The sequence below is a fragment of the Cololabis saira genome, chromosome 9 (assembly GCF_033807715.1).
Source record: "Cololabis saira isolate AMF1-May2022 chromosome 9, fColSai1.1, whole genome shotgun sequence".
NCBI lineage: Eukaryota > Metazoa > Chordata > Actinopteri > Beloniformes > Belonidae > Cololabis > Cololabis saira.
Window position 1 is genome coordinate 29,613,477 of NC_084595.1, and position 24,985 is coordinate 29,638,461.

General features: G+C 39.8%; 1 protein-coding gene across 1 annotated transcript in view; it reads right to left on the bottom strand.

Moving 5' to 3' along the window:
- The window catches only part of wscd2 (WSC domain containing 2), a 42,457-nt gene that overhangs the window by 16,050 nt on the left and 1,422 nt on the right, over nucleotides 1-24,985 (bottom strand). The window contains exons 2-3 of the mRNA XM_061729142.1: nucleotides 3,358-4,261; nucleotides 565-679 (exon numbers count right to left, since the gene is read on the bottom strand). Coding sequence (XP_061585126.1) covers nucleotides 565-679; nucleotides 3,358-3,748 — 506 coding nt within the window. The 5' untranslated portion in view covers nucleotides 3,749-4,261. The remainder of the gene's footprint in view (nucleotides 1-564; nucleotides 680-3,357; nucleotides 4,262-24,985) is intronic.

A 24,985-nucleotide genomic window follows, 5' to 3' on the forward strand; every position in this document is an offset into this window, starting at 1 on the left:
GAATCCACATGTTAAATGAAAGTGGCATCAATTATTTAAAAAAATTAATTAAATTGATATATTTTAGAATAATTTCAGTCCCAATCAGAATGCTGATGCCATCAATAAAAAAAATAAATAAAACAAAAACAAGAACATCCCTGCATCACCACTTCATCCATGACGGCACGTTGTTTTCTTCTTCATAGGCAAAGTTGATCAACTCATGAATAATAATAAGCTTCAACTGAGCTGAGATCATGGATATGCCCTTATCTAATTAGATCAGGTCACCCACTGATGAATCAAAGATTAATGCTGCGATGTTAACATTTCTAAAACTCTTGTGAAGAGAAGCAGTACATTTAAAAAAACTTTCATCTTGTAATTTCTGTGTTTTTTTGTAAATGATTTAACCAACATGACCTGAATAGTCATTGCATTAAATATAATGGGGCAGGGAAACCTTAAGAAAGTCATCAGTTGATCTACACAAAAATGATTGATACATGATTGACTTTAGTAAGTGTAAAAAGATGGTGAAAAGCATATGGATGCGGTTTTTCTTGTTTGCTCGTGTAGTACCTTTCAGCACAGTTGTCTTGGCAACGGAACACAGTCATTTTTTTGTAGTCAAAAAAGGAAACTCCTCTCAGAGCTCTTTTCTGAGTGTCATCAATGTAGCAGCCAATGTACTTTGCTGAAAAAGAAAAAACGAATACAAAGATTTAATTACAGAAGGGCAGTAAAAAGACAAAGCTAGGGATACAAGAGTCAGCTTCAATAAGAGCAGCGGAAATCTTTTGTAAAACCATCACAAGTGTACCTCATCTGCAACAGTATATGTTCATCACAAGGCTGCACAATGTGGTAACAGAACTCATAAGTGAGTCAAAACTAGGGCAGAATCTTGATTTATTTATAAAGACACACATCTCCTTCTAGTGGCCTGTAACTGTAGCAGCAGTCATGTGGCTGCCTATTTAACAAGTCTATGAGGGCGGAGCTTCAGTGAACCTTTGCAGAGGGACACACTGACCCTCAAAAGCTTCTTGTCTCTCATAAAAACAATGCTCTCCTGTTTAACTGGGCAACAAAAGATTCAGCCAGCGAACCTCTCACCATCTGTGTCATTACAGCTCTCAGCCTTTGTAAAAGGCAAGATGGGGGAAGGATAGAGTCCCCTGCATTACTTTAATTGTTGTGGTCTGAAGGCCTGCAATTATGCAGCATGTGGTGAGCTGCGGCATGCTGTAATCTGCCTCCTCTATTATTGTTGAGCTGGAAAATAATCTGCTGTTTGAGAGATGCTGATTTAAAAGCTTTGAATAGAATATTTTTGGAAAAAACAGAGCAAAGGATGATTCTTCGGATGCACCTGATTGTACCTACTGTGATTTAAGATGCGTTCCCTCTCAGAGTTTCGACTGATATCTCATCAGAAAAGAAGTCTGCGCTACTGCGTCAGACAGCGATAAAATGCTTATGTGCTGCAGTCTGTGTCTTACACTGCAATGTTCTCTCCAACACTGCATCCAGAGCTGAAGAGAAAGCCTGCATGAGGCATAAGAAATAAGTAGAAAAAAAACAACTCTTAACCCAAAGTGAAGAGAGTTCTGAATATGTTCAAGGCTCCAGAGTAATGAGTGGTGCTGGATGCGTAAATAAAAACAAAGCTTTGAAGCTTTTAATTATTCAATCATCACATACAGCTGCTGTCCCAGGAGATAAGTGTGTGTGTGTACGTGTGTGTGGGTGTGTGCATGGTTGGTTGAGGGGAAGGAGGAGGACCAACCCAGACTGAGAGACCTTGTTCGATCAGATAAGTCTAAGCTTCAATGTACATCATAAACATGTCCGTTTTTCCTTTCCTTGAACTGGGGACGATATTGTTCGGCATGTTTCTTTAATATTCTGCTCTGTACCACATAGCTGTGCTGTGACTCAGATGTTTTGTAATAGGATATATTATTTATTTTCTTTTCTGGCTTGACCTTTATCCCACTCACAGATGTTGGAATCTTTCCCAGAGTTAAAAACCAAGCTTTCACATTGTATCATACCACAAACAGAGAAGAGCATCAGTCACTCACGCTTATGCCCTGCATTTATGGGCAATTTGGATTCACCATCTGCCTGTACGCCACTCACTCTGGGTAGGAACCAGAAACCCACTTAACCAACTTGGAGTTGCAGTAAAAACTGTTTGCATTATTTAGTGTCTATTCTAAGACTTCATTGGTGAATAATTGGAAACATCCAATGTGCTACACACTCATTCCAAGCAAAGCTGTCTTCCTGCCAGTCCAGCTGTTTCCAAACCAGATGTTTAGCACATCACAACTGAATGTTAGTATTATTAGTTTTTTTTAGTATTATCATTATATTTATTTTTTTCATATTCATCTGACAGATCAGGCACTATAAATATGCTGCATCAAAAATCATGCAAGGCAACCATACATATTCAAAAACTACATTGTTAAAGTCTACTCCGTCTGCTACAACAAAATACTGCTGAAGTTACCGACTGATTATGCATTTAGCTGATGATTAATTTACATTAATACTTTTACTAAAAATGGTGAGCCTCTTTAAAAATGTCTTCAATTTCAAATCATAATGTGCAGTAAAATGCATCTAGTTGGAATACATAAATAATGTACATGTAGCTGTAAATTAACCTGAATATAATTTTTGAGTAAACTTATTTTCTTGGAAGCTGTGGGAAGAACACGCTGTCAATTTAGTTTTAAAATCTTCTTATCCATTAGAGCAAAAAGTGACAGGAAAGAAAAGTTCAGCGGAGAAATTAACTTTGTGTAAGTCTGCAGCTTCCAGGAAGATGTCACGTGAATCTTTTCAGACAGAGAATGAACCAAGTCAGTTTTTTCTTTTTTTTTTCAAAGTACAAAACAGCTAAACGTGTAAATTCTGCATATATATGGTCATTTAGCAATTGTCATGATATATAATCCACTGAAAAATGTTGCTGAGCAGCAGAAAACACAGCCTCAGCCTTGAAGTAGTCATGTTGAGAAAAGATGGAGGACTTGACCACAATCGTCCTCTCAACGTCTTCTGAAATGCTGTACACCTTGGAGCGATGACTCATTAAAATGCCTCAAAGATTTATTTGCAGCATAAGCTGCATTAGTGCTTACCAGGGCATTATGTACTGTGAATCAACCTGTGAGTTTATATCATTATAATGATGCATTGATGCATAATTGATGAATATTCATGATATCTTATGATCTGCACAAATGCATTACTTTATTATGCATTATTCTTGGAGATTTTGTCTGTATGAGATGCAGATATCACATTTCTGAAGGCAACAGTAATAATGAGGCATGCTTCCTGCCTTCATCTCACCTCTTCCATCGTCCATGTCTTTTGCATTGCGTCCTTTGAGTGCACGATTCCAGTTGTGGGTGTAGTCTCTCCCCCTGCTCAACGTCTTGTGTCCCTCATGTCCATTCCTTCTCACCCATTGAGGACTAAACCTCCGTCCGGATCTGTGCGTGTCCTTAAACACCCTGCTCATGATGCCACCACTGCGAGTGTCCGATGATGAACTCCGGCTGATCATCTCTGAAGATACAATAGAGTCCCGGCCACCCCGTGCTCCGGGGCCACTGTCCCCAATAAAGCCAGAGTGCAGGAAGACAAGGCTCCCGGCCGTCAGGTAGAGGAGGATGAGGGAGAAGAATCGAACAGGTTTTCTGCGGAAGTAGCGCTGTATCCTCAGCAGAGGCTTGGCCATGCTGGCTCCCTCTGCCACTCAGACCCACTGTTCCAGAGATGACAACTCATAAAGTAAAAGAATCAACACAGACTCTCTGCCCCCACCACACAGCCCCTCTGGAAAGGGAAGAAAAAAATTTCAGAAGTGCCTCAATCTTGTATGGAAGTCATCCAAGGAATCACATGACTCTCAAGTATGCATCTTCGGTCTCATTAAAGGAGATCCTTTGCAAGGGTGCACTGTGCAGCTCTTCTGACCGAGTTCGCATGAGAGTCTGTGTGTGTTCCTGCTCACAGTCCAACCCTCACAGGCCAGCTAAGGGGCCATGGCATGAAAGGTGAGTGGCTCAGAGTGAAAGGAGATCACTTATCAGCCTATACAGTGATGCCACACCAGCACTGCAGTGGAACTTTCTCCCACGCTGCAGAGAAGGAAGCCAGTTGTATTTACCAGATGAACCGAGATCCTTCAGCTTTGTGTGGGCAGTTATTCGCCGAGTTGATCTGGGAGAGAGAGGGCAGGACTCGCCATCTGCAGTGGAGAGACAGACAGAAAGAGACAATGAGCACACCCGAGGGAGCTTCATCACATGCAAAGAGAAAAACATGTCAAAGTTGTTGACAAGCTTTCAAATACCCAAATAATTATTATCAGAAGCATAAATTATGTTTTTTTTTTATTAAAATATTGCTGAATTAAATCAAGCTCTTGTGAAAATAGCAAGTCATAATGCTTTCATTGGTCTGTTAAGTTTAAAAACAAAAATATTTTATGGAAAAAAAAAATAATTTAATAAAGATTTTAAAAAAGAGGATTAAATGCAATTAATTCTGCTGAAAGCACATTTCTGTTTTGCAAACTTCCAGAAACACTGACTGCTCCAAATGTTTCCACCATCTTTGACAAATTAGGTGGAAAAAGGGGGGTGAAAATAAGAGAGAAAACTTAACTGAAGCATTTTTCACTGAACTATCTTGGATCTAGCTTTTATGGGAATAGAAGGAAATTAAAAAGTCTGGATGAAACTAAAGTGACAAAAACAAGGGAAGACAGACTCAAAGAGGCAGAAACTAACAAATCGAGAGCTTAAGTGAACACCCAGTACATCTAAAGCCAATGACTTTTTTTTAATCATGATCATTTTCTAATAAATCTATTTAAAAATAACTGATTACTACATTTCCTTTTTTTGTGTGTGACTTTCCAAATTCTGTGCAGGCTGCAATGGGAAGGTGTAACACAACACTCCTCAAGGTCAGTGAATTTTCCAGAACATTCATGGACACTGGGACAAATCTGCACAGAACTTGACAACCTTGGTGGTTCTGCAGACCCTCATTGGCTCTCTGACTCTCCACGGGCGACACCCCAACACCCTCCATCATTGTTAAATTTGGAAGATTACGTAATCGAGAAATAGTTAATGGGCTTGAAAAACAAGTTGATACCTTTCTCCAGCCCCACCCCCATTTGAAAACCACAGAGGAAAAAAAGTCCTAATTTTCACATTTAGCTCACCTTCTCCAGCTTCAGACTTCAATAGGTTGCTACACGCATCAACGAAGGGAATTTTGTTGTTTGTAATATTTTTTCTTATTTTACTCACATTAAGTGAAACATGCATTTTTTTTAAATCAGTGGACATGTTACCACTCTTGTTGTAAATATCGAAAAACAATATTGTTTAGAATTAGTAATTAGCTAAGAAGGGCAACAGCCAGATGTTTGTGAAGGTCTATTTTCTGACTTTGCAACTGGAACATGGTCAACTCACTATTTCCAGCTCTGACCTCTGAGGTAAACGTGCCATAATGTCTGCTTCTTTTGCTCAAACTGTTTGTCTATATGTAGCCCTGGGATGAAATGGTGACCTGTTCAGAGTTAACTTCTGCCTTTCACTCCAAGAAAGCTGGGATAGGCTACAGCAGATCTCTGTGACCCTACGTGGGAATAAGTGGGCATAGCTAATGGATGGATGGATGGATGCTTCTCAATGTCAATTTTAAGGCTTGAGATGACAGTGAGCTACTTCAAGCCATCTTGAGACATGCATCCACCTACTGAATGCAGATACAATTTACAGTCCAGCTCACAAACACATCATTTTTATTTTTATTTTGTTAGTTAGTTGTGTTAGGGTTTTTTGCCCATGGTGTGACAACACATTATTGGGTGTCACATAAGCTAGACACCTGTTATCTGTTATCCCTAAGATGATGCTGCATTCATCTGGATAGGAAATCTTTGTCAAGCCTGAGAAAACAGCATCACCTTGAAAAATGCCACTTCAAACTATACTGCTCAAAAGTAGATTGGGTTTAATCAAATGGCCAAAGCTAAATCTCCATCACAACATGGTGTCCTGAGTATCTGATGGAGACACTTTCACCAGTCTGAAGGACAAACGTCAGAGAGCTCTAGAGGCTGTCTCTAATAAGCAAGAAAAAAGGTATATTTCCTAAACTTTTCTTTTAAATGTTTTTGTCTGTATAGTCAACAAACTTGATTTTTTTTTTTTTATATTTCCCCAGAGCAATCCTTGTTTCACAGTGGGATTATTCCTTTATTTCTATCGTCCAGCAGCTGTACAAACAATATTGAAAAGTTACTCCCACGCTCCACCTTGCACTCTAACCGTGATGATTCTTCAGTCCTGCCCCTGTAAGATCACTTCTTTTTTTTTTTGATCCCGATGTTTTTCCCCATTTTATTCACCCAGTGCTCCTACCTAAGTCACTCCTGAGCATTGCTCACCCTCTACTAATCCCAGGAGGGCCCTTTACTGAGCTCAAGTCTCCTCCTTACTTCAGGAGTGAGCAGGCCGCATCTTTTCACCAGACAGGGTGGGGCTTCTCCGCCTGGACGTAGCGCGTGGAAGGATCACGTTATTCCAGTCAGATCCTCCCCACCCCATCTGGCAAGTAAGCTCACTTCTGACAGAAGAAAACAACTGTATTTTAGGAAAAATTAAATACATTGACTATTTAACAAGTTGGCCTTTGTCTCGAACTGGAAGCTGTTTGTGTAGGCCAGTCATTTGAAAGCTAAGGTTTCAAGGTTGAAGAAGAAAAATAAAACCTCTCCTTTCAACATGCCTTTCAGCAGTAGTAGTGCAGCAGTCCTCAAGGATCCACACATAAAAAGTTTGGTTTTGGAGCTGCATGTGTAAACAGTGAGTTATAATTGGAGAAAGTCTGAAATAGATTTTACAGAGTGAACACATGTAAAAGATGGAGAAAATAAACAACCGTTGTGTCACTTATGTACTGTATGGATCAGAGCCTCAAAATCCCCACATTAAAAACAAAAAAAAACAAAAAAACTGAAATCCCTTTGTGGGGGAAAAAAGAAAAGACGGTAGCAAAAGTGTGACTAAACTCGAGCTACAACTGTAAAGATCATTCATATTGTACGATTTAAAAAACAAGGAAAATTGTTCAGAATGGACAAATAAAATTCTCAGCAGATAGCTGTTGTTTTGTACTTAACAAGCAGGGTTGGGGTTCACATGTGTGAACATTTAGAAGACATTTAAATAATAAACTGAAGTCATGATTTGGTGCAAACTTTTAAAGTTGTTTCACATAAAACCATAACCCTCAAGAGGACAGGCCAGAAAACCACTTCTTGCATTTATCACAGCTTCAAAATGTAATTACAACCACAGTCTGGCCCAACACCGGGCCTGAGTGATGTATGCAACATTAATAATGTGATTGGAAACCACAATTATACTAAATCTGAAGCACTTTTAGTTACAGGTTTATATACTGTGTGATTGTTGTCTGGAGGTGAACACCTTTCTCAGCCACAGATAGAAGTAGAGGTTATGACTCATGCATAATAAAAAAAAAAAATATCAAAAGAAAGCAAGCTACAACAAAGTGCGCACCACAAAGTTTTTTGTGTTTAAAGGACATAAACTTTCAGATTGACCATTATTCTCATTAATTGAGCCAGAAAATATTTAATCAGAGTGGATTTACCAGCGGAAACATCAAAGTTAATTTTCGGCGAGCGGCTGCACAGCCAGCTCTGGTTGGGCTGCAGGCAAAATGGCGACACAAGTCCAAACCATAAATATTCTCCTCGTCTGTTCTGGGACTCATTGACCAGGGTGAATGCTGGAAGTAAAGCTGGTTTCAACTGGGCTGCACCTCATGAGTTCAGAAACAGAAGTGTCTGGCAACATTGATGACTGGTGGGCTCAAGCAATGAGCCACTGAACTCAACTGTATATGTCTGAAAAGATAACAGCAAGAACTGAAGCGTCTAGCTGTGTTGTCATGTAATCTTTTTCACCTGGAGGCAAGACACTGCCAAGAAAAGAAAAATTGACAATATGAAATGAAATCACAGATATCAAACAGATTCAAACTCTAAGAAGAAGAGTTGGATACTTTGTCTTGATAAAGGATGAAACAACATTCAGTAATGTTTCTTGTTACTGCAGATGTAATCAATTTCCCTTGCCAAAGCATTCTTTTAACAAGAACACGGGAGAGGCGTCGTAACTGCTAGAGTCCTCACTGCCGTTCACACCGGCTGAAGTAAATTAGCTGTGATATCCTCTGGGTTGAAAAATGGGTTCTCTCGCCGTGTTTTCACAATTGTTGGAAAAACACAGGGAAATACCAGTGTGGCAAAATGTCAGCAAAAATACGTTAGGTCAGTAAAAAAAGAAAAACCATTGATACACATCAAGAGTGGATGTATAGGGAGCAGAAGCACTGTTGTTATGGAAACGGTCAACAGTGGCAGGAAGACGAGGTCATCAGGATCCCTGTTGCCAGCATCAGTGTGAAAGGAAATCGTTAGTTTTGTCTCATTGTCCCTTTTACCGTCTCCCCTGTTTGCACAACACAAGTCCCATCCTGAACAAGTTCTGTCGTGTAGGATGTGTTCGGAGAGCAACAGAGGAGTTAACTGTGTTAGCCACAGCAGTGCTGACCCTTCCCTCACCCTGGGGCCCGTCTTTCTGCTCTCCTGGCGTGTTTGGCCTGCCAGTGCGCATTAGCTGCGTATGTCAAATCAAATCACACTAAACATTGCATTCCTCCCCTGGTGATGAGATTGAGCACGCTTGTGTTTACATTGACTGTTCCACACAGAGTTGCCTGATGCCTCATTAGAGGTACAAGAGAAAACTCGAGTAAACAAAAAATAGAAAGGCTGTTCTCTCAGTGACAGGCTTTTATTTTAATATGCCAACATAACACTATGTAACACAAGTCAGCAGTCGAGGAGGTATACCAATACAATAATAGAATAGAATAGACAAAGACATTTCCAATAAACTGGTGGGATGCCAAGGTTTTGCTGCTCAGCAAAACAGACTAAGGTGGCTGGCTCAGTGCAGATGGCAAGTCTTTCGAGTGCATGACCTCTGAAAGCTGGAGAGGCTGTTTCCAGTAAAAACAAGATTACACTGCCAGGGCGGTTTTCTTCTCTTAATGTTTGGCAAAAGCTACTGTGGTGTGTGCTACAGCTTTGGCTCCCCCTTTCCCGTCTGCCACTTTAATTAAGCTCAGGTTTAATACTGCCTGGCCACATTTGTGACAGGCCTAACGCCAGTTTTGATAAACTGACATGATGACCACTAACCATTCACTACACACAAGATCTACTTGACCCTTCTGGCACTTAGAATGCCACTTTGCATATTATCTGATGACATTTCTAAATGTGTTTTCCACAAAGGGTGTTACAGTTAAAAATATGTTATCAGTAGACTGACTGCTGCCAGAACCTCAGTCATCGTGAAAATGTGGGACAAACAAATACAGGCTATAACTGTTGGAGCTATGCACTGTTGCCGTACAGGAAATTGTAGTGCACTAATTCTTCTAAAGTCTGAAAAGAAGGTGTCCTATTTTAGTAGAAAATCCCTCTTTATTTTCAGCACTGTAGCCAGGGAGACTAAACCTTGAATGAGGTTCATACAACCAGCATAAGTGAGTGCTTTACGGATGCAAGTCTACAAGTAGAAAATATCGGAACAATGTGAGATGTGGGTTTACCCTGGTTGTTCATTATCTTTGCTCTGTTTCAGGCTCTCTGATATGCTTGTAACAATAGCTACATCTAAACCATCAACATGTCTCTTTCACACATTATCCCAACCATACTGTTCCAGGAGGTTTAACATTTCCATATTGGATCCAATCAATCTATCTATATAAACAGGCTGACTGGCTCAGGGCTTTAAAGTCACTGTAACTAAACCTCCACTTTAAAAAAGCTGTTCTTGATCCAGGAGTATTAGCTAATAATAGACCTATATACAATCTACCTTTAAGATAAAGGACTTGAAAAAAGATTGCAGCAAATCTGACCATTTGAAGCAAAACAATTTGATGGCTGGGTTTCAGTCTGGATTCAGACCACATCATAGTATAGAAACAGCACTGATGAAAGTTACCAATAATCTCCTCCTGCCCTCAGAGAGTGGACTTGTGTCTATACTTGTCCTGCTAGATCTCAGTGCTGCATTTGATACAGTTGACGGCAATATTCCATTACAGAGGTTTGAACATGTTATTGGGATTAAAGGAACCACACCAGCTTGGTTTAAGTCATATTTATCTGATATACTTTGGTTTATTCATGTGAACAAGGAGTCTTCCTCACACAAAAGTTAGTTATGAAGTTCCACAGGGTACTATCCTTGGCCCAATACGTTTCGCTTTGTATATGCTTCCATTATGTCATTTTATATGCCTACATGGCATAAAATGTCCAATGCTAGGCAAATGATACTCAGCTATATACAGTGCACACCAAAGGTTTGGACACAACTTCTCATTCAAACAAATGGGGAAGTGTGTCAAAACTTTATTCATCCATACCCTAGATTCTGTTAAGGCTCACGGCGTCTCCTAGAGCCCATCCCTCTACTGGCGGAGGAGGGGGTTTACCCTGGACAGCCTCACCCCGGGGCACTATACTTATCCATGAAGCCAAATGAGTGAATAAATTAAAGCAATTAGTTAATTAAACTACAACAATGTCTCAAAAACATGAAGACTAATGTGACTTCTAAAGTCAGCTAAAACATTATTTGAAAGTAAGCACCTCACTGGCATAATGTTGGCTCCCTGGGAGGAACATTTGCAAGAGATTGAATTCTGACATTTTGAATCTGAGAAGAAAAAAATATATGCCTCTCTTTCTCTTCTCTTCACTGTAGTCACTGAAACAACATAAATAAGTCCATGTAAAAACAGTAATCATGTTACCGTGTTTACAACTTAACCTGAGAAACAGAGCATGAAAACAAACACGCAAGTAATAGATAGCTGAGACTTTAGAGCTGAAGGTAGTCATCAGTAGTCCTCACACGCTTACAGTAAATTAACCTTTCCTCAGAAAAAGGTTCTAAAACCATTTTGACAAATGTATCACACACCAAACTCAACAGTTAAGTGGTTAAGTGGGTATGTATTTCTTGTTCATTTTTTTCCCCTCTGCATATTTTGAAACAGACACTTGAAGACCATGACATTTACCATCTGAAAAGCCTCTTTCTTTCGAGGTTTAAATGACCATTGACAATGTTTAAGCACATCCTGTGATGCTTAAAAATCAAGTCCAGTATGGCAGGCAAAAAGCTCATTGTAATCCTGATAATGCTGAATGGTCCATTAAGCTCAGTGGTGACTTTTTTTCCCCCTCTGAGAGACGAGGTAAGTTAAAAGGTCTAAAAATAATGTAATCCTCTTCTTTTAGTAGTGCATAGTGGTGTTAAGCTGAGCTGTTGTAACTAAATGACTGGCTATTGTGAACATTTCAACACAGATACGTGATTGACAGTCAAAGAGGAAAAGGTAAAAGCATAATCGATGTGTAAATGTGGACACAAAGCAACTTCTTAATTAGGCATGAGCAAAAGACGAAAGCTTGAGAAATCCTTTATATTTTATTTTTTAAGGATTGGTCACTAAGCTCTAAACAAAAAGGAATACTCAAGGGGGTGGGAGTTTCTGAACCTCTTTTCCTCTTCCCCTCAATTTGCTGCTGCAACAAGATTACAGTCGGCCATGGATGGACATTTGAGTAACAATCACTTGAATTGGTCTTCTCTAATGGCTTCATAAAATAAGTAATTATTCTGCAGCAGGGAGCCACTGTCAGCATGAGATCAAAGGATGTCTTCTGCTATCCAATCTGAACAAGTAAGTAAGTAAGTACTGTAAGTAAAGTTTATTTAAGTAGCACCTTAGACAACGCAATGTCACAAGGTGCTTCACAAAAAATAAAACATCATCAATAATAACCCAAATAAAACACTACAATAAAAGTAGGAATACGAGAAAAACAAGACAATACTGATAAAAACTCCTAGAATAAAAGTACATAAAATCAACATGGTGGTCATAAAACAACCCTCTCACTACTAATGTTTAAAAGCTTGGAGAAACAGGTGGGTTTTAACTTTGTTCTTAAAGCATCGATGGAGTCCAGAGAATGTAGAGACAGTGGGAGATCGTTCCAGAGCCTCGGTGCGACGGCCTGGAAGGAGCGATCTTGCATCTTAAAGCGGGTACGAGGGACCATCAGCAAACTCTGGTCACATGATCTCAGCCTCCGAGATGGAGTGTAGATCCTTGATGTAGGAGGGGGCCTGACCATGCAGAGCTCTAAAAGTCAGGACCAAGATTTTTAGTTAAAACGAAAAGGGACGGGGAACCAGTGAAGAGTTTCTAAGATTTTGGACCTGATGAAGACGAGACAGTTATTTATTTTTATCCCGATTTTTTCCCATTTTATCACCCAGTGCTCCTACCTACGTAACAGCCGTGGGCATTGCCATCCTCTACCAACCCCGGGAGGCCCTACACTGAGCTCGAGTCTCCTTCTTATCCTGAGGATTGAGCAGGCCGCTTCTTTTCACCAGACAGGGTGGGGTTTCTCCGGCCGGACGTAGCGCGTGGAAGGATCACGTTATTCCGGCAGATCATCCCCACCCCATCTGGCGCCCCGGCTGGCCAGAGGGGGCATGTATAGCCCAGGACTGTGTGCATGTTTTTGTAAGGGTAGCTCACATTAGCTACCCAGGGGAACACGGGGAGAACATGCAAACTCCACACAGAAAGATCCTTTTCGCCAACCGCTGAAGTGGGGGCTGAAGTCATGGGGGAAGTTAAAGGAGCTTGAGGCTCCTTTTAAGAAATGAGACTCTCTAGCGCCACCCTTCACCACGACGACCGTCGGGGGTACTGCAGCCAACAGCGAAGCCGGCACGGGAGAACGGGGAGAACGTGCATGCAGCGTCATGTGACGTCACATCCGCAGCCCAGCGCGGGAAATTCGGGACCGAATTGCAGCACATTTTGCAGCACACAGCCTGTTCAAGGCAACGGAGAGATACGCTAGAGGGCTCATTCTTTTGGGTTTGGAACGCTTCATCTGACATTATTACTAGAAAACTTAAAACGTATACAAATTTTTTCATAAATCCTGCCTCAATCCGGCCTCAAGCTCCTTTAACACGCACTCAGCACCAACAGTGTTCCCGACGGGAATTGAACCCAGGACCTTCTTGCTGTGAGACGGCTGTGCCACCGTGCCCGCTGACAGTTCTTTTTTGTTTAAGCAAGAAAACAAACTGATGCAGTAGTCCAAACGAGATGACACAAAAGCATGAATAATTAGCTCAAGATGATTTTTTGAAACAACTGGTCTTAGTTTAGAGATATTCCTTAAATGGTAAAAATAGTTCCTCATCAGCTATTTGGATCGGTATTCTGTTGACATGTCTTTGTCAAAGACAACACCAAGATTTCTTAGGCTTGACTTCGATGAGACACTCAAATCACCTAAAAACTGTCTGATAGCTGGAATGACATCATCAGAGCCAATCACCAGCACTTCAGTGTTATCTTAGTTCAACTGCAGATAATTTACTGTTTTATCTGTGCAAGGCACCCCATCAAGGAATTCAATTTCTGAATCTCAGAGGCTTTAAAAGAGCAGTACAGCTGGATATCGTCTGCAAATAAATGGTATGAAACATCAGCAAACTCCTGGATTTTTTACTCAACAGGGTAACAAGAAAAACAAAAGTGGACCCAAAACAGACCACTGAGGTACTCCGCACAGCAAATCAGCAGAGTCAGACAGAAACTGGTTTGCTGAAACACTAGAGCTCCTACCTGACAAATAGGAATTTCATGATCGACAGTGTCAAATGCCGAGGAAAGATCCAACAGGATCAGAACAGTGCATTTCCCAGAGTCTGCAGACATCATAATGTAACTAGATACCTTGAGCAGGGCAGTTTCTGTAGAGTGATGCTTACGGAAACCAGACTGAAAAGGGTCGAAGATGTTCCACTTCTCCAGAAAGGAAGTTAATTGTTCAGAAACTACTTTCTCTAAGACTTTAGACAGGAATGGGAGCTTTGATATGAGCCTAAAACTACTTGGATGAGTGGGATCCAGACTAGGTTTTTGGAGAAGTGGTTTAAAGGAGCTGGGGAAAACACCAGAAGACAGTGAGGTATTTACCAGCTTAGTAACCCAGGGGTCATTGGCATTGAAAACTTTTAAAACGAGTTTACAGGGAAGAGCATCAGATAGACAAAAAGAGGGCTTCATTCTGATTACCAAAACTGAGATATCAGCTTGGGTTACCGGATTAAAAGAAGGCCAATTTTGGAGTGCAGGCTCAACAGCAACAACAGGACTACAAGACAAGGGGAGAGGAAGTTCAGTCTTAATATCCCAGATTTTGCTGAAAAAATACTTTAAAAATGCACTGCTATCAGCTTTGCAAGAAACGGGTGAAGAATGAGCAACAGGACACACAACAGAACTAATGGTGTCAAACACAACTTGGGGCTTCTTCTTATTTAAAACTATCAGCTGACGAAATAAGTCAGATCTGGCATTTTTTATCATTTCATTTAAGGAAAACATCAGTTCCCTGAGATGCAATCTTTGTACCTAAAGTTTTGTAGACTTCCATACTTGCTGTTTTCTGACAGAGACCCTTCATGTCCTGAATATAGACATTAATCCATGGACATGGGGTTTTCTTTATCACTAAGTTAGATTTAACAGGAGCAATCTGATCCAAAATAGATTTACAATGACTATTAAAACTGTAAGTGAGGCTATTCACATCATGACATTTCTCAAGCACTTTAGAGTCAAAACAAGGCAGAGGACCGAACTGCTGTATCCTCAGTTATGATGCGATGAGCTAATCTCAAGGTTGGTAACATTGGTAACATTGATGCCAAGAGTAAAAACTAAGTCAAAAGTGTGGCTCTTTGGTGGAGCCAGAAACATGTTGCTCAAAATTAAAAGTTTCAGTTAGTGTTAAAAGTTCCCTTCCTGCACAGGAATTGCTGTCATCAACATGAATATAAAATCACAGACTATTAAGACTTTTTCCAACCTGATTATTGAAGATAAAAAGTCACTAAAATCCATTAAAAAAAATGCAGCAGCAGGTCCAGGTGAATGATAAATCAACAAAGCTCTTCCTTCAGAGTTTCTGCAGTTGTTTCATTCTGAAAAGGAAAAGAGCCTTTCCAGCCCTCTCCTCTCACACCTCCACTAAGCACAGAGGATCTCTCTGCTTTAATTAAAATCGAATTCTCCCAGCTCTGCTCTGCTGTGAAACTCAGTCCTCTCTGCTTGAATGGATTTTAGAGAAGATTGCAGAGGGTTTAGGCAAATGTTTTGTTAATGAGGAGGAAGAGGGGGAACAGTGCTGGAGGGGGAATAGGAAATGCTGTATGGAAATTTTCAACACCCAACAGTTAATCTAAAAACATGGTGCATGAGGCTAACACTTTAACCGCATGCAGCTAAAACGCACAGTTAATTATCAACTGAGAATGTGGCATTCTCTATTTTCCATGTTGCACAGTGGTAACAAGTTTGGTTTTTTTTGTTGTTTTTTTTTACTACGAGAGGAATCAGCACAACTGAGAAAAAAAAAGGGAATGGAAACCTGTAGTGGTCATGACAATTTTGTTTTTAGGAAATTATGTTTAAAACCTTACACTATGTACTTTTATTCCTGCCTGGATTTGTTATCAACTAACAGAAATTGTTACCTACTATATCACTAATACCAGTAGTCATGTAGAGGCGATTGAAGATGGGTATTTCTTTCTTTAATAAAAAAATTCTATAATACATACATGTTTCCATGAAAGAAAATCTTAGTCTCAATGTTCACACTAAACGTAACCAGAACACGAGAACAGAGAGCTCTGATACACAGTGCCGAGTTGTACATGCCCTTTTGTTCTCCAGGTCGCTCATCTTGGCACTCTAAAGACCAAAACTGGCTTTGTGGGCGGCTGGTCCTGTGTTGGACTATTTACAAATGTTTCATGGTCTATGGGTTCTCATCTCATTACAGGTTGTTAGGATCTTCTGGCTTTGTCTATTTGTCTTGGTTTACTTGGATTCACTGTTTTGGTGAAGCTACTGTTCTGTGTTTAGTTGTCACTTGCTTCATTTGCCACTTGTGTATTCCTCTCCAGCTCTTTTTCAGTAACTTCCTGTTTTATTTTGTAGAGCTTGCCTTATTCGTGCTCTATGTTTACTTCTGCTTTGGATGATGGTTCGGGGTCAGTTTGCGCGTTGGTTTTTACTGCTAAATCTTTATGGATGTCCTGCCCTGAAGCACTTTTGCTTAGTTTGTTTAATAAATCCTTTTTGTTCTTTCACATCTGACTGCCTCTTCCTGTCGGCCCATATTTGGGTCTTCCTCAGCGCAGATTTGTTACACGCTGATCTCTAATGTGTATTGTGCCTTAGTTCACTTTCCAGAGGGCGAGTATCTGCACATTTATGTGTAATATAAAACATGTAAATGTTCTTTTTTAAGAAAAAAAAGGCACAGCACCACCACTACTCTGATTATGTCAGCCTTTGCCAAGTCAACAAATACAATAATAGTTCATATTCTGATGTCAAACCAGGGAGATAATGGCACACGAGCCAAAAAATGTTATCATCTTCACCATTCATATGACAATGCTGTCTCAAAATATTTTTTTTACTATCGACTGAGATTTCTAACAAATTTGTTTCAGAAACCACATAAATAACTGTCTGTAAAAGGGGAAAAAAGGCTATTGTGGATGATTTCAAACAGATACAATCCCTTTCTTCCTCTAGTCATGTTGCAGAGTTCACTAAGGCACTTTAACCATGGATTTTGAGGTTAGGGTTTATTGATGAAAACACTGCTGTCAGATTGCAAAGCTAACAAGGTCTCCAATATGAAAGTCCCAAGACATACTGCCACTGCTCTTGCCTGTTAATAAGGCAGTGAATCATGGAGGCGACACCAAAGGACACCCTGTGTGTATCAGAAAGACAGTAACAGCACTGACAAACATCGCAACATCTTACACCCTGGAAACAAAAACAGGGTGGAAGTGAAAAGAATGTGCATCCCAAAATGTTGGTTTATTAATCTACATCTTAATGCATAATTTGTGGCAAAAATCCCCATCGATAGAAAGTTTAAAAAGCACTACCATTTTTATTCGAACAATATTGCCTCATAATCGTGTTAACCCTTTCTTGATTGGGATCTTGGTCTGAGGAAATGTTGCTCTGCTATATTTGTGAGTGTTGGACAGAGAAAAACAGAAAAACAGTGGAATGCATGGATAGGCAGTGCGAAGGAGACATAAACTGTACAACATGCACTCAAGCTCCTTTGTCAACGAGGACCCACTTTACTGAAGTGTCCTTCAGAGAGAGTCATTCTGCAGCGCTGCACCCTGACCTCCCACAGCAAAAGAAGAATAACAATGACATTGACCCTTTTTTTTTTGTCTTTTTTACTTTCAAAAAATGCAATGAATGATTGATCAAAGAGGAACTAATTTACTTAAGGCATCAATCAGTAATGTGAGCTTTAGAAACACTGAACACGCGATGTGTAACTGAAAGGTTTTGACAAAATTGTACTCCCTTTTTCTAAAGTGGTCTTCTCTTTTTTTCTCCAACGTGAAGTCTCAGACATGGATTTTGTGCAGGTGACTGCATGAAAATCATTGCACTTGTATTAACAACGTATAGTTAGTATTAACGTTATTTTCAAACCATAGCAGACAAAACGAATATTAGAGTCTGACTGCTGTAAAGCTTCTCAAAGCTGCCTCAGCTAATCACAGAAACAATCAAGTGTTTTTCGTTTTTTTTTCTAATGACACTGTGACTGTAGGGGTGAATCATCTCTCTTTAATTATCTCAAGTATAACCGCAGGAGCAGTCTCCATTAAATATAAAAACTCAAAATAGCTTATACTGTAGAATAAATAGTTGACTTTATACACTCTGTATAAAACTAATGTAAACCGGCAATATAGGTTTATATTAATGTAAAAAGGAGCATAAAAAAAGAACAAAAATCCCCAAACACCAACTGAAAATAGAAATAAAAACACAGTAATTTGATTTAATTTTCATTTGAAAGCCAAAATCGCCTGTAAAACCGAAGAAACTGTGGATAAATCTACATCTATGGTTGTGTTTTAGCTTTGGTTTGCATTTAGAGACGTGTAAAAGGACAGTTTCTAGGAACCTACTTTAGCAGATATGTGGAAACTAAAACAATGTTATTTTTCTGAGACTGTAGACTGCATATAGCACCAGTGATCACAATCAGTATGTTTTGAGTCATTACAAGAATCTAATCTTTCCAAAAACATTTTTTATGTGTTAGTCAGTGTGCAGTTGGTTTTACTTTAACCGCCCACAGCAGAACCTGAATAGATTGAAACCCATGCTGCTGGAGCTCTCTCTCGTGAAATAAGAGGCATGCGGGATAAAATGAGATTTAACTGCAGTTTGTTGTTATTTTTTCTGTAAACTTCATCCGAATTACACTAAATATTACTCTGAAAAATGTATGTGCAAATATTACAAAAACCTTCTTAAGAGCTGTTCAGTTTTTACAGTCTTGCATGGCAGCGATTTGGGTTCAGTGGTCTGGATGCGTTCATTTGAGGAACATGAAATCTGCTCTGTGAGAATGCACTGCTAAATGTGAAGTGAACCGTGGACCTCATCTGCATCACGCAAATCTGTCTGCAAAGGTTGAGCAACACCACGGGCCTGTCCACATATCCCTTCCAATTAAATATAAACATCCGACATTGCCCTTGTTGCTAATATGCCCTCCCCGTCTTCACTCAAAAGTTGTTGGTGTTGACAAGTTGCTCATGTCCTCAACTCCATCACTGTTGAACTTAGGTGTAAAACACGAATTAGACTGGGCATGTTTTTCACTGACATTAAAGGAACATGTTAAAGTGGGAACGGCTCTGCTTGCAGATCATTTTGCATGGGCTTCATTGTCTTGAGAACGTGGGAATGGAAGACATGTCTAGTGAGGATTTGTTTTTGTTTTTTTAGCCAGCCTATTGCTACTGTACATCATGCATGCTCATTATTATCGTACTTCTTAGATGTCATTTAATTTCTGTTTACATTATTTTTTTTTTTTAAACATACATTATAAAAATTAGGATTAACCTGCGAGACGTTATACTCTGACTCATGGGTTTTGTGAGTCAGGCTACGAGTTTCCTTTGTCTGTTTCCTTCTGACAAAAAATTAATGGTGTTTGCATTTTAATTTCAATTACTTATTCATTCTTTTTAATGGAGATTACTTTTAATGTACATCATCTTTATAATATTATATTTCTAAAATCAGGGTAGTGAAATGATAATGTTAAAAAAAGCAACTATGTTTATATATCATCTCTAAATTTGACTAAATGCTGTCTTGTACGTTCTTCCGTAATAGTGTTGCTTTTATCCATTTGGCCACAATGGTTCACAACATGAACCATTAAAAGAAAGAGAAAGAGCTCCCTGTCATGTAAGTTACATGAGCTATATGAGCGCACACAGGAAACCCCTGCATTACGCAATTAAGCATGCTTGTGTCTGGTCTGTGTGAGCAAGAGTAAAATGGGCAATGTATCTGGGGATTCGAGCTCTCTGACAGCTGCCTGCTTTGGGCTTGCAGGAAGGAGAGCGGCTCAGTGCTGCAGTCTCTCCTGAGATGAATAAAATATGACAAGCACATACAGCAGCGCTTCATTTTTGCTCTGATGCAACATGGAACAACTCCTCCAACGCAAAGGAAGAAGGAATAGGGATGTTTATGTCTCTGGGTGTTTATGGCAATATATATATCTGAAATAGCTGCGAGATCATGACAAGGTGCAAATTTGTTTTCACTTCCATCATATTGGTCCATTTGTTCTAATAGTCATACATTTGGTTTTATGTGGCAAGGTTTGCCATTTCTGCCTCTGGAGCCTACACAGAGTATGTCATCAGTAGGAAGTAACTGTGAACATTTCTGTGCTATTCGATAAAGAGGTATTGAATTTAACAGTTAATCAAATGGGCTCTGGGCAGAAATTGCACTAGAATGCCTAAAATCTGAAATAGGCTTCATAAAACATGAAACTTTTTCTAAACTGGGAAAACTGAACATTTAAGATGCATTTCTACACTATTGTTCATAGTAGACAAAAAGAAATTACCCCCCAAAGATAGTCTATAACACTGATCAGCATTAAATTAGAGATGTTAATTCTTTAGGTTCTGTTTGTCTTTTTTTAATGGAGACAATATCTATTCAGCTGTCACGGCAGCTTGATCTGATCAAATTAAAAGTGAAAAATCAATCATAAGAAAAACGTGTTTATTTCAGCTGCCTTCAGTAGTCATATGAAGCAAGAAAAAAACAGTTGAAAAACTGTACAATGGCCTGTCGGGTCCATGCACTATGTTTGGCGAGCATCAGACAAAACATAAGAAATCGTGGCTCCAATCAGCCATGAAGCCAACACAGAATGACCTTAAAAGTGCAGCATGACTGAGGATCTGTAGCTGCTGGTTCCAACATATCTCTATCTCCAATACACCCCCAATTAAAAACTTATTTCATGATTTCTTTTTAAGTGAGACCATTTCTCCAACAGCTTCTGGTTACCACAATCAAGCAAATCATTTCATTATTTATTCAGTGTCCACACTCAAATAAATCCGTTTTCCAGTGACAGCTGAAAGCTACATGAACAAACACATCTCTTGATCTCTTGAACTCTTAAGTAGTTCAAAATAAATTTATAGGAAGGTTCATTGGCCTGAGTACAATGACAGAGGGGAAACAAAAATGCTGATAATACTAGAAGAAAACGATAGAATCAATATGCAACTTTGCTACTTGACACACAAGTAGAAAAAGGGTAAGTAACAAAAAGTTGGGAACAAATGGTTGAAATTCCACACCAAGAATCCAACATTATCAGGAAAAAAAAAAAAAAAACAAAACAAAACTGACAATTCTTCTGGCATTAGCGATGCCAGACCGTGTTTAATTTGCCGGTTGACTGGGAAGAAGGCTGAAGTGCGAGTATGTGAATTTGAGCTGAGTCATGCTTCCCTTCAGCAGCCTGGGAGAAAGATCTGCACTGACACGCCAAGAGAGCGGAGGTGATGCGGGCTGACATGGCATGGAGATAGGCTTGTGACCAACCAGGCGTGGTTCATTTACCGCATGTGATAGCTCCCCAACATCACATCCAACCTGAGCCACTTAGATGGGAAACATTAGCAGTGAGGAGGAGGAGCCCATGTGACCACTGCCCTTGCTTCCGGATTCAAAAAAGGTAGCTGATAAGGGGATAGACTTAGGCACTCATTCTGGTTGCTGTGGGAAATTAATGGAACAACATGTAAAGCTGAGTGTAAGAAGAATAAGTCCCTTATTTAGGTGTGCATGAATAAGTGCTGCTTGGTTACCATTGCACTTCTTTCACATGAAATCCCAATGGATGCAATTACCGAGCTCAAAACTATCATTAGGAAATGCTACTATTTACCCTTTAAAGACATATTCCCAACAGAAAAATAGTTTATGCACTTAAGAGCTTGCTTTTATTCCAGCAGTGGAAGGTACCATAATGATGCACATCTTGATTCAGCAAAGTAGTTCACTTCACAGCAACCTGACAAATTTCTCTAGCAAGTGTGACAGCCCAATTAGGGCCTTGCACACTGAGAGGAGATCTGAAGCCACTGATGGCAGAGAGAGACTGCACAGACCCAGAGGGGTCTCCGCTCCTTCACATTCTTTATCCCGCACGGCTCCTGGTGCTGTTTCTGAGTCTTGTTAGGACACTTGTTATCAAAATTCCCTGACATTTCTTCTTGAAAGTTAATGCCTGTCTAATTCTTCACAGTCTGGATGTGCACAACTGTTTCTACGGATTGCCCAATGCTGTTTGAGGTGATGCTAGTCAAGATCATTGCCTTCTAATGTTTACTGACAAAGAATTCCCTTTTTTTTTTTACTTTATTTGGGAATAAATCACTTAGGCAACCACTAAGACTAATTTGTTATCCTTCCTTGAGTTTGTAAATGTAATTCCAGCTCTGCTGTGTGAAGGGCGAACCTGTGTTGGTACAGAAAGTACAGAAAACAGAGTCCATCAGTCTAACACTTACAAAGGCCTTTTTGTGAGCAGGGATCAAGTTGAAGAAAGAACAACGGGGTCTGCTACTCCAGGTGAGCAATTACAGAGGTCAGTGTTGCTGACTGCCACAGTCTCAAAGTCAGCCACAGACTTCAGAAAGTGAGTCTTTCATATTAACTTGTTTCTCCCGGTCTTCTCCTGCTTCTCTTTCTCAGCTTTCAACTCTACCTCCTTTCCACACAGGTATTAAGAAGCTGCGTGCCTCCTGTGAGAGGTTAGTGTTAAACAATCGGACAGTTGTGAGTCAGTTTAACCGCTCTGCAGGGTAAACAGAGTGTTTGGGTCAGACTGAGGGGAGTCAGAGCCGATGCCGCAGTTATGCTCCTGACTGGCCCACTGATGGATGGTTGGGATAGTCTCGCAATACAAAGAAGGTTTTACTAAAAGGAGGTTTTCTGCAATGTGAATTTTTGAAAATGATATAACTTAAAAAAAACTTAACATTTTTTCTTTTTGACTGAAAGCAGGTTTAAGTGAGTGACATATACAGCTCATGATGGATATAATTTAAGAGTAAACATTACAAAGAGAGCTGTTGCTCTTCAAAAAATGCCTTTTTTTTTCAATTTCACATTTCAGGTCATCAATAATGCAATTCCAAACCAAAATATGGTTTTCATGGCAGAAAAATGCTGCATAAAAAAGAAATCAGTTACCAGCGGATGATTAAGTACTTTTATCTGCATGCGCCCCGTACAAAAATAATTTATAGTTATTTTGGTTTCCATAACTCCAGTAGAGAAACCTTGACATGGATGTAAGGAGAGAGGTGACAGGCAGACGCACAACCTGCCACTTTAGGTCTGACAGACACCCACACACACTCATCTGTTTGGATTAAACATCTCAGTAGGGTGTTTGTCTCTGTCTAAGAAAAAGCCTGAGGAAAAAAAAAAAAGATAAGTTATTTAATCCTTTCCTGTTCAGACTGGTTATGTCTAGTGTCAAAAGGACGATGGGAAAACTAAAATTCAGTTTCTTTAAGGGCATGTTGAATCAATATTCTTTTTTTTATTACTTTTAAACTATAGTTTTAAACCAAAGTTAAAAAGAATTAAGTAATAATGTTTATCAATAAAGTCGCTTTACAGTTGAATTAGAGATTAGGCTTTGGGGTTCCCCAGCTTTGTCTGATGTCTGGCTCCTGGTGTTTCTTCACCACCTGTCCAAGAACTCATTATTTGACTAGATTTTACAGGAGAGGTCTGGTGTTGCAAATAATGCCACGATAAGTTAAAAATCTGACTGACATCTCCATACAGGGAGGCTGACTCACTCTTTGAATCTATGCATCTGTAGCACTGCTGAAGATCATCATCTTTCTAATATTACTGCTTTTATATTACAGCACTTTTATATTACAGGTCTATGAGACAGAGTAAGTTATTGCTGAACATATTAAATGTAGGAATATCTTCCTTTCTGTTTGGGATTCATATGCATAAAATAATTTGATGCCACACAACGTGAATCAGTTATGTTTTGGAGCGTCTGAAACTTTCAGCCCGACTTTGGCAGAGGCGGCTGAGTATTAAATACTAAGCTATTTTTGTAGGCCCTCTAATGAGGATCTTGACACTCTTTCTTGATGGTGATATATCAGGAATGAGAGCACCATCCAACCCACACACACACAGCTCACAATGCAGCACTGTCATTTCACTGTAACGGCCAGCAAAAGCACACAAACTCCAGTTCCTGTCAGTTCCCCTGGCGATCATCAAAGCTCGCAGCCGTTGGATATGATCCACGGCACGTCCCTGAGAGGTGGCCAAGAGGATGAAGAAATAAGCTCTGGAGGAATTCAAAGCCTTCTCACCCTGCTGCCGGCCACCCTGTCGATGCACAAAGGACTCCATATCTGAGCCACTTTCAGGTCCTCTGCTGCAGCCACGGCTCAGCTCGTGTGTGAAATTCAACATCAAAAATTACAAAAAAAATAAGTTTTCCCTTCCAGAATTTAATCTTTACTGAACATTTATTGAGGGGCTTCACTTAAAGGCCAGAGGCACTCCTGGGGATACGAAATGCTGTGACTTTGACCCTGATTATTCGCTACATCAGCAGCAGCAGCAGCAGCAGGAACAGCATCTTCTATTTAGCCAGTGTACAAATATGAATTTCAGCTGTTGGCTTATTTCCCTGACGTCTGTTCTGCTCTGCCTCGGGGAGGAGCGAGCTCCCGGGACATCACAAAAATAAAACCTCTGTGATTTTATTTTTTTTTAATGATCATTCACTTTTTTTTTTCTCTACAAAACTGAAACCACATACATTTCAAAATTGAACAGAAACACTCATTAGGCCTATTCATAATTAGAACTAAGATAAATGGGGTTCTGGTTTTATTTTACAGTGATGATCATGGTATTGATTTATTCAGCATGTTCTAGATTCAGCAGCTGTGAACTGCGGACCGTCCTCCCACTGCCATAACAAGAGGTCTGTCATGCTCTCTGCTTTTTATTCACTGTCATGACAAGTGCTGGGACAGCAGCAACATGGTCAATTACTGCCATTCATCAATTGATTTTCTCTAGATGGTGATCTGTCTTAACAACCACAATGCTCTTCTTCTTCCTCCACTTCAACACTCCACGTTGAACAGTTGGTTCAATACAGTGATATATAATACACCAAGGTCATCAAAAAAAGCAGGGAGAGCAAAGGCTCTCATTCTTCATGCTATACAATCTCTATAAGTTATTTTGG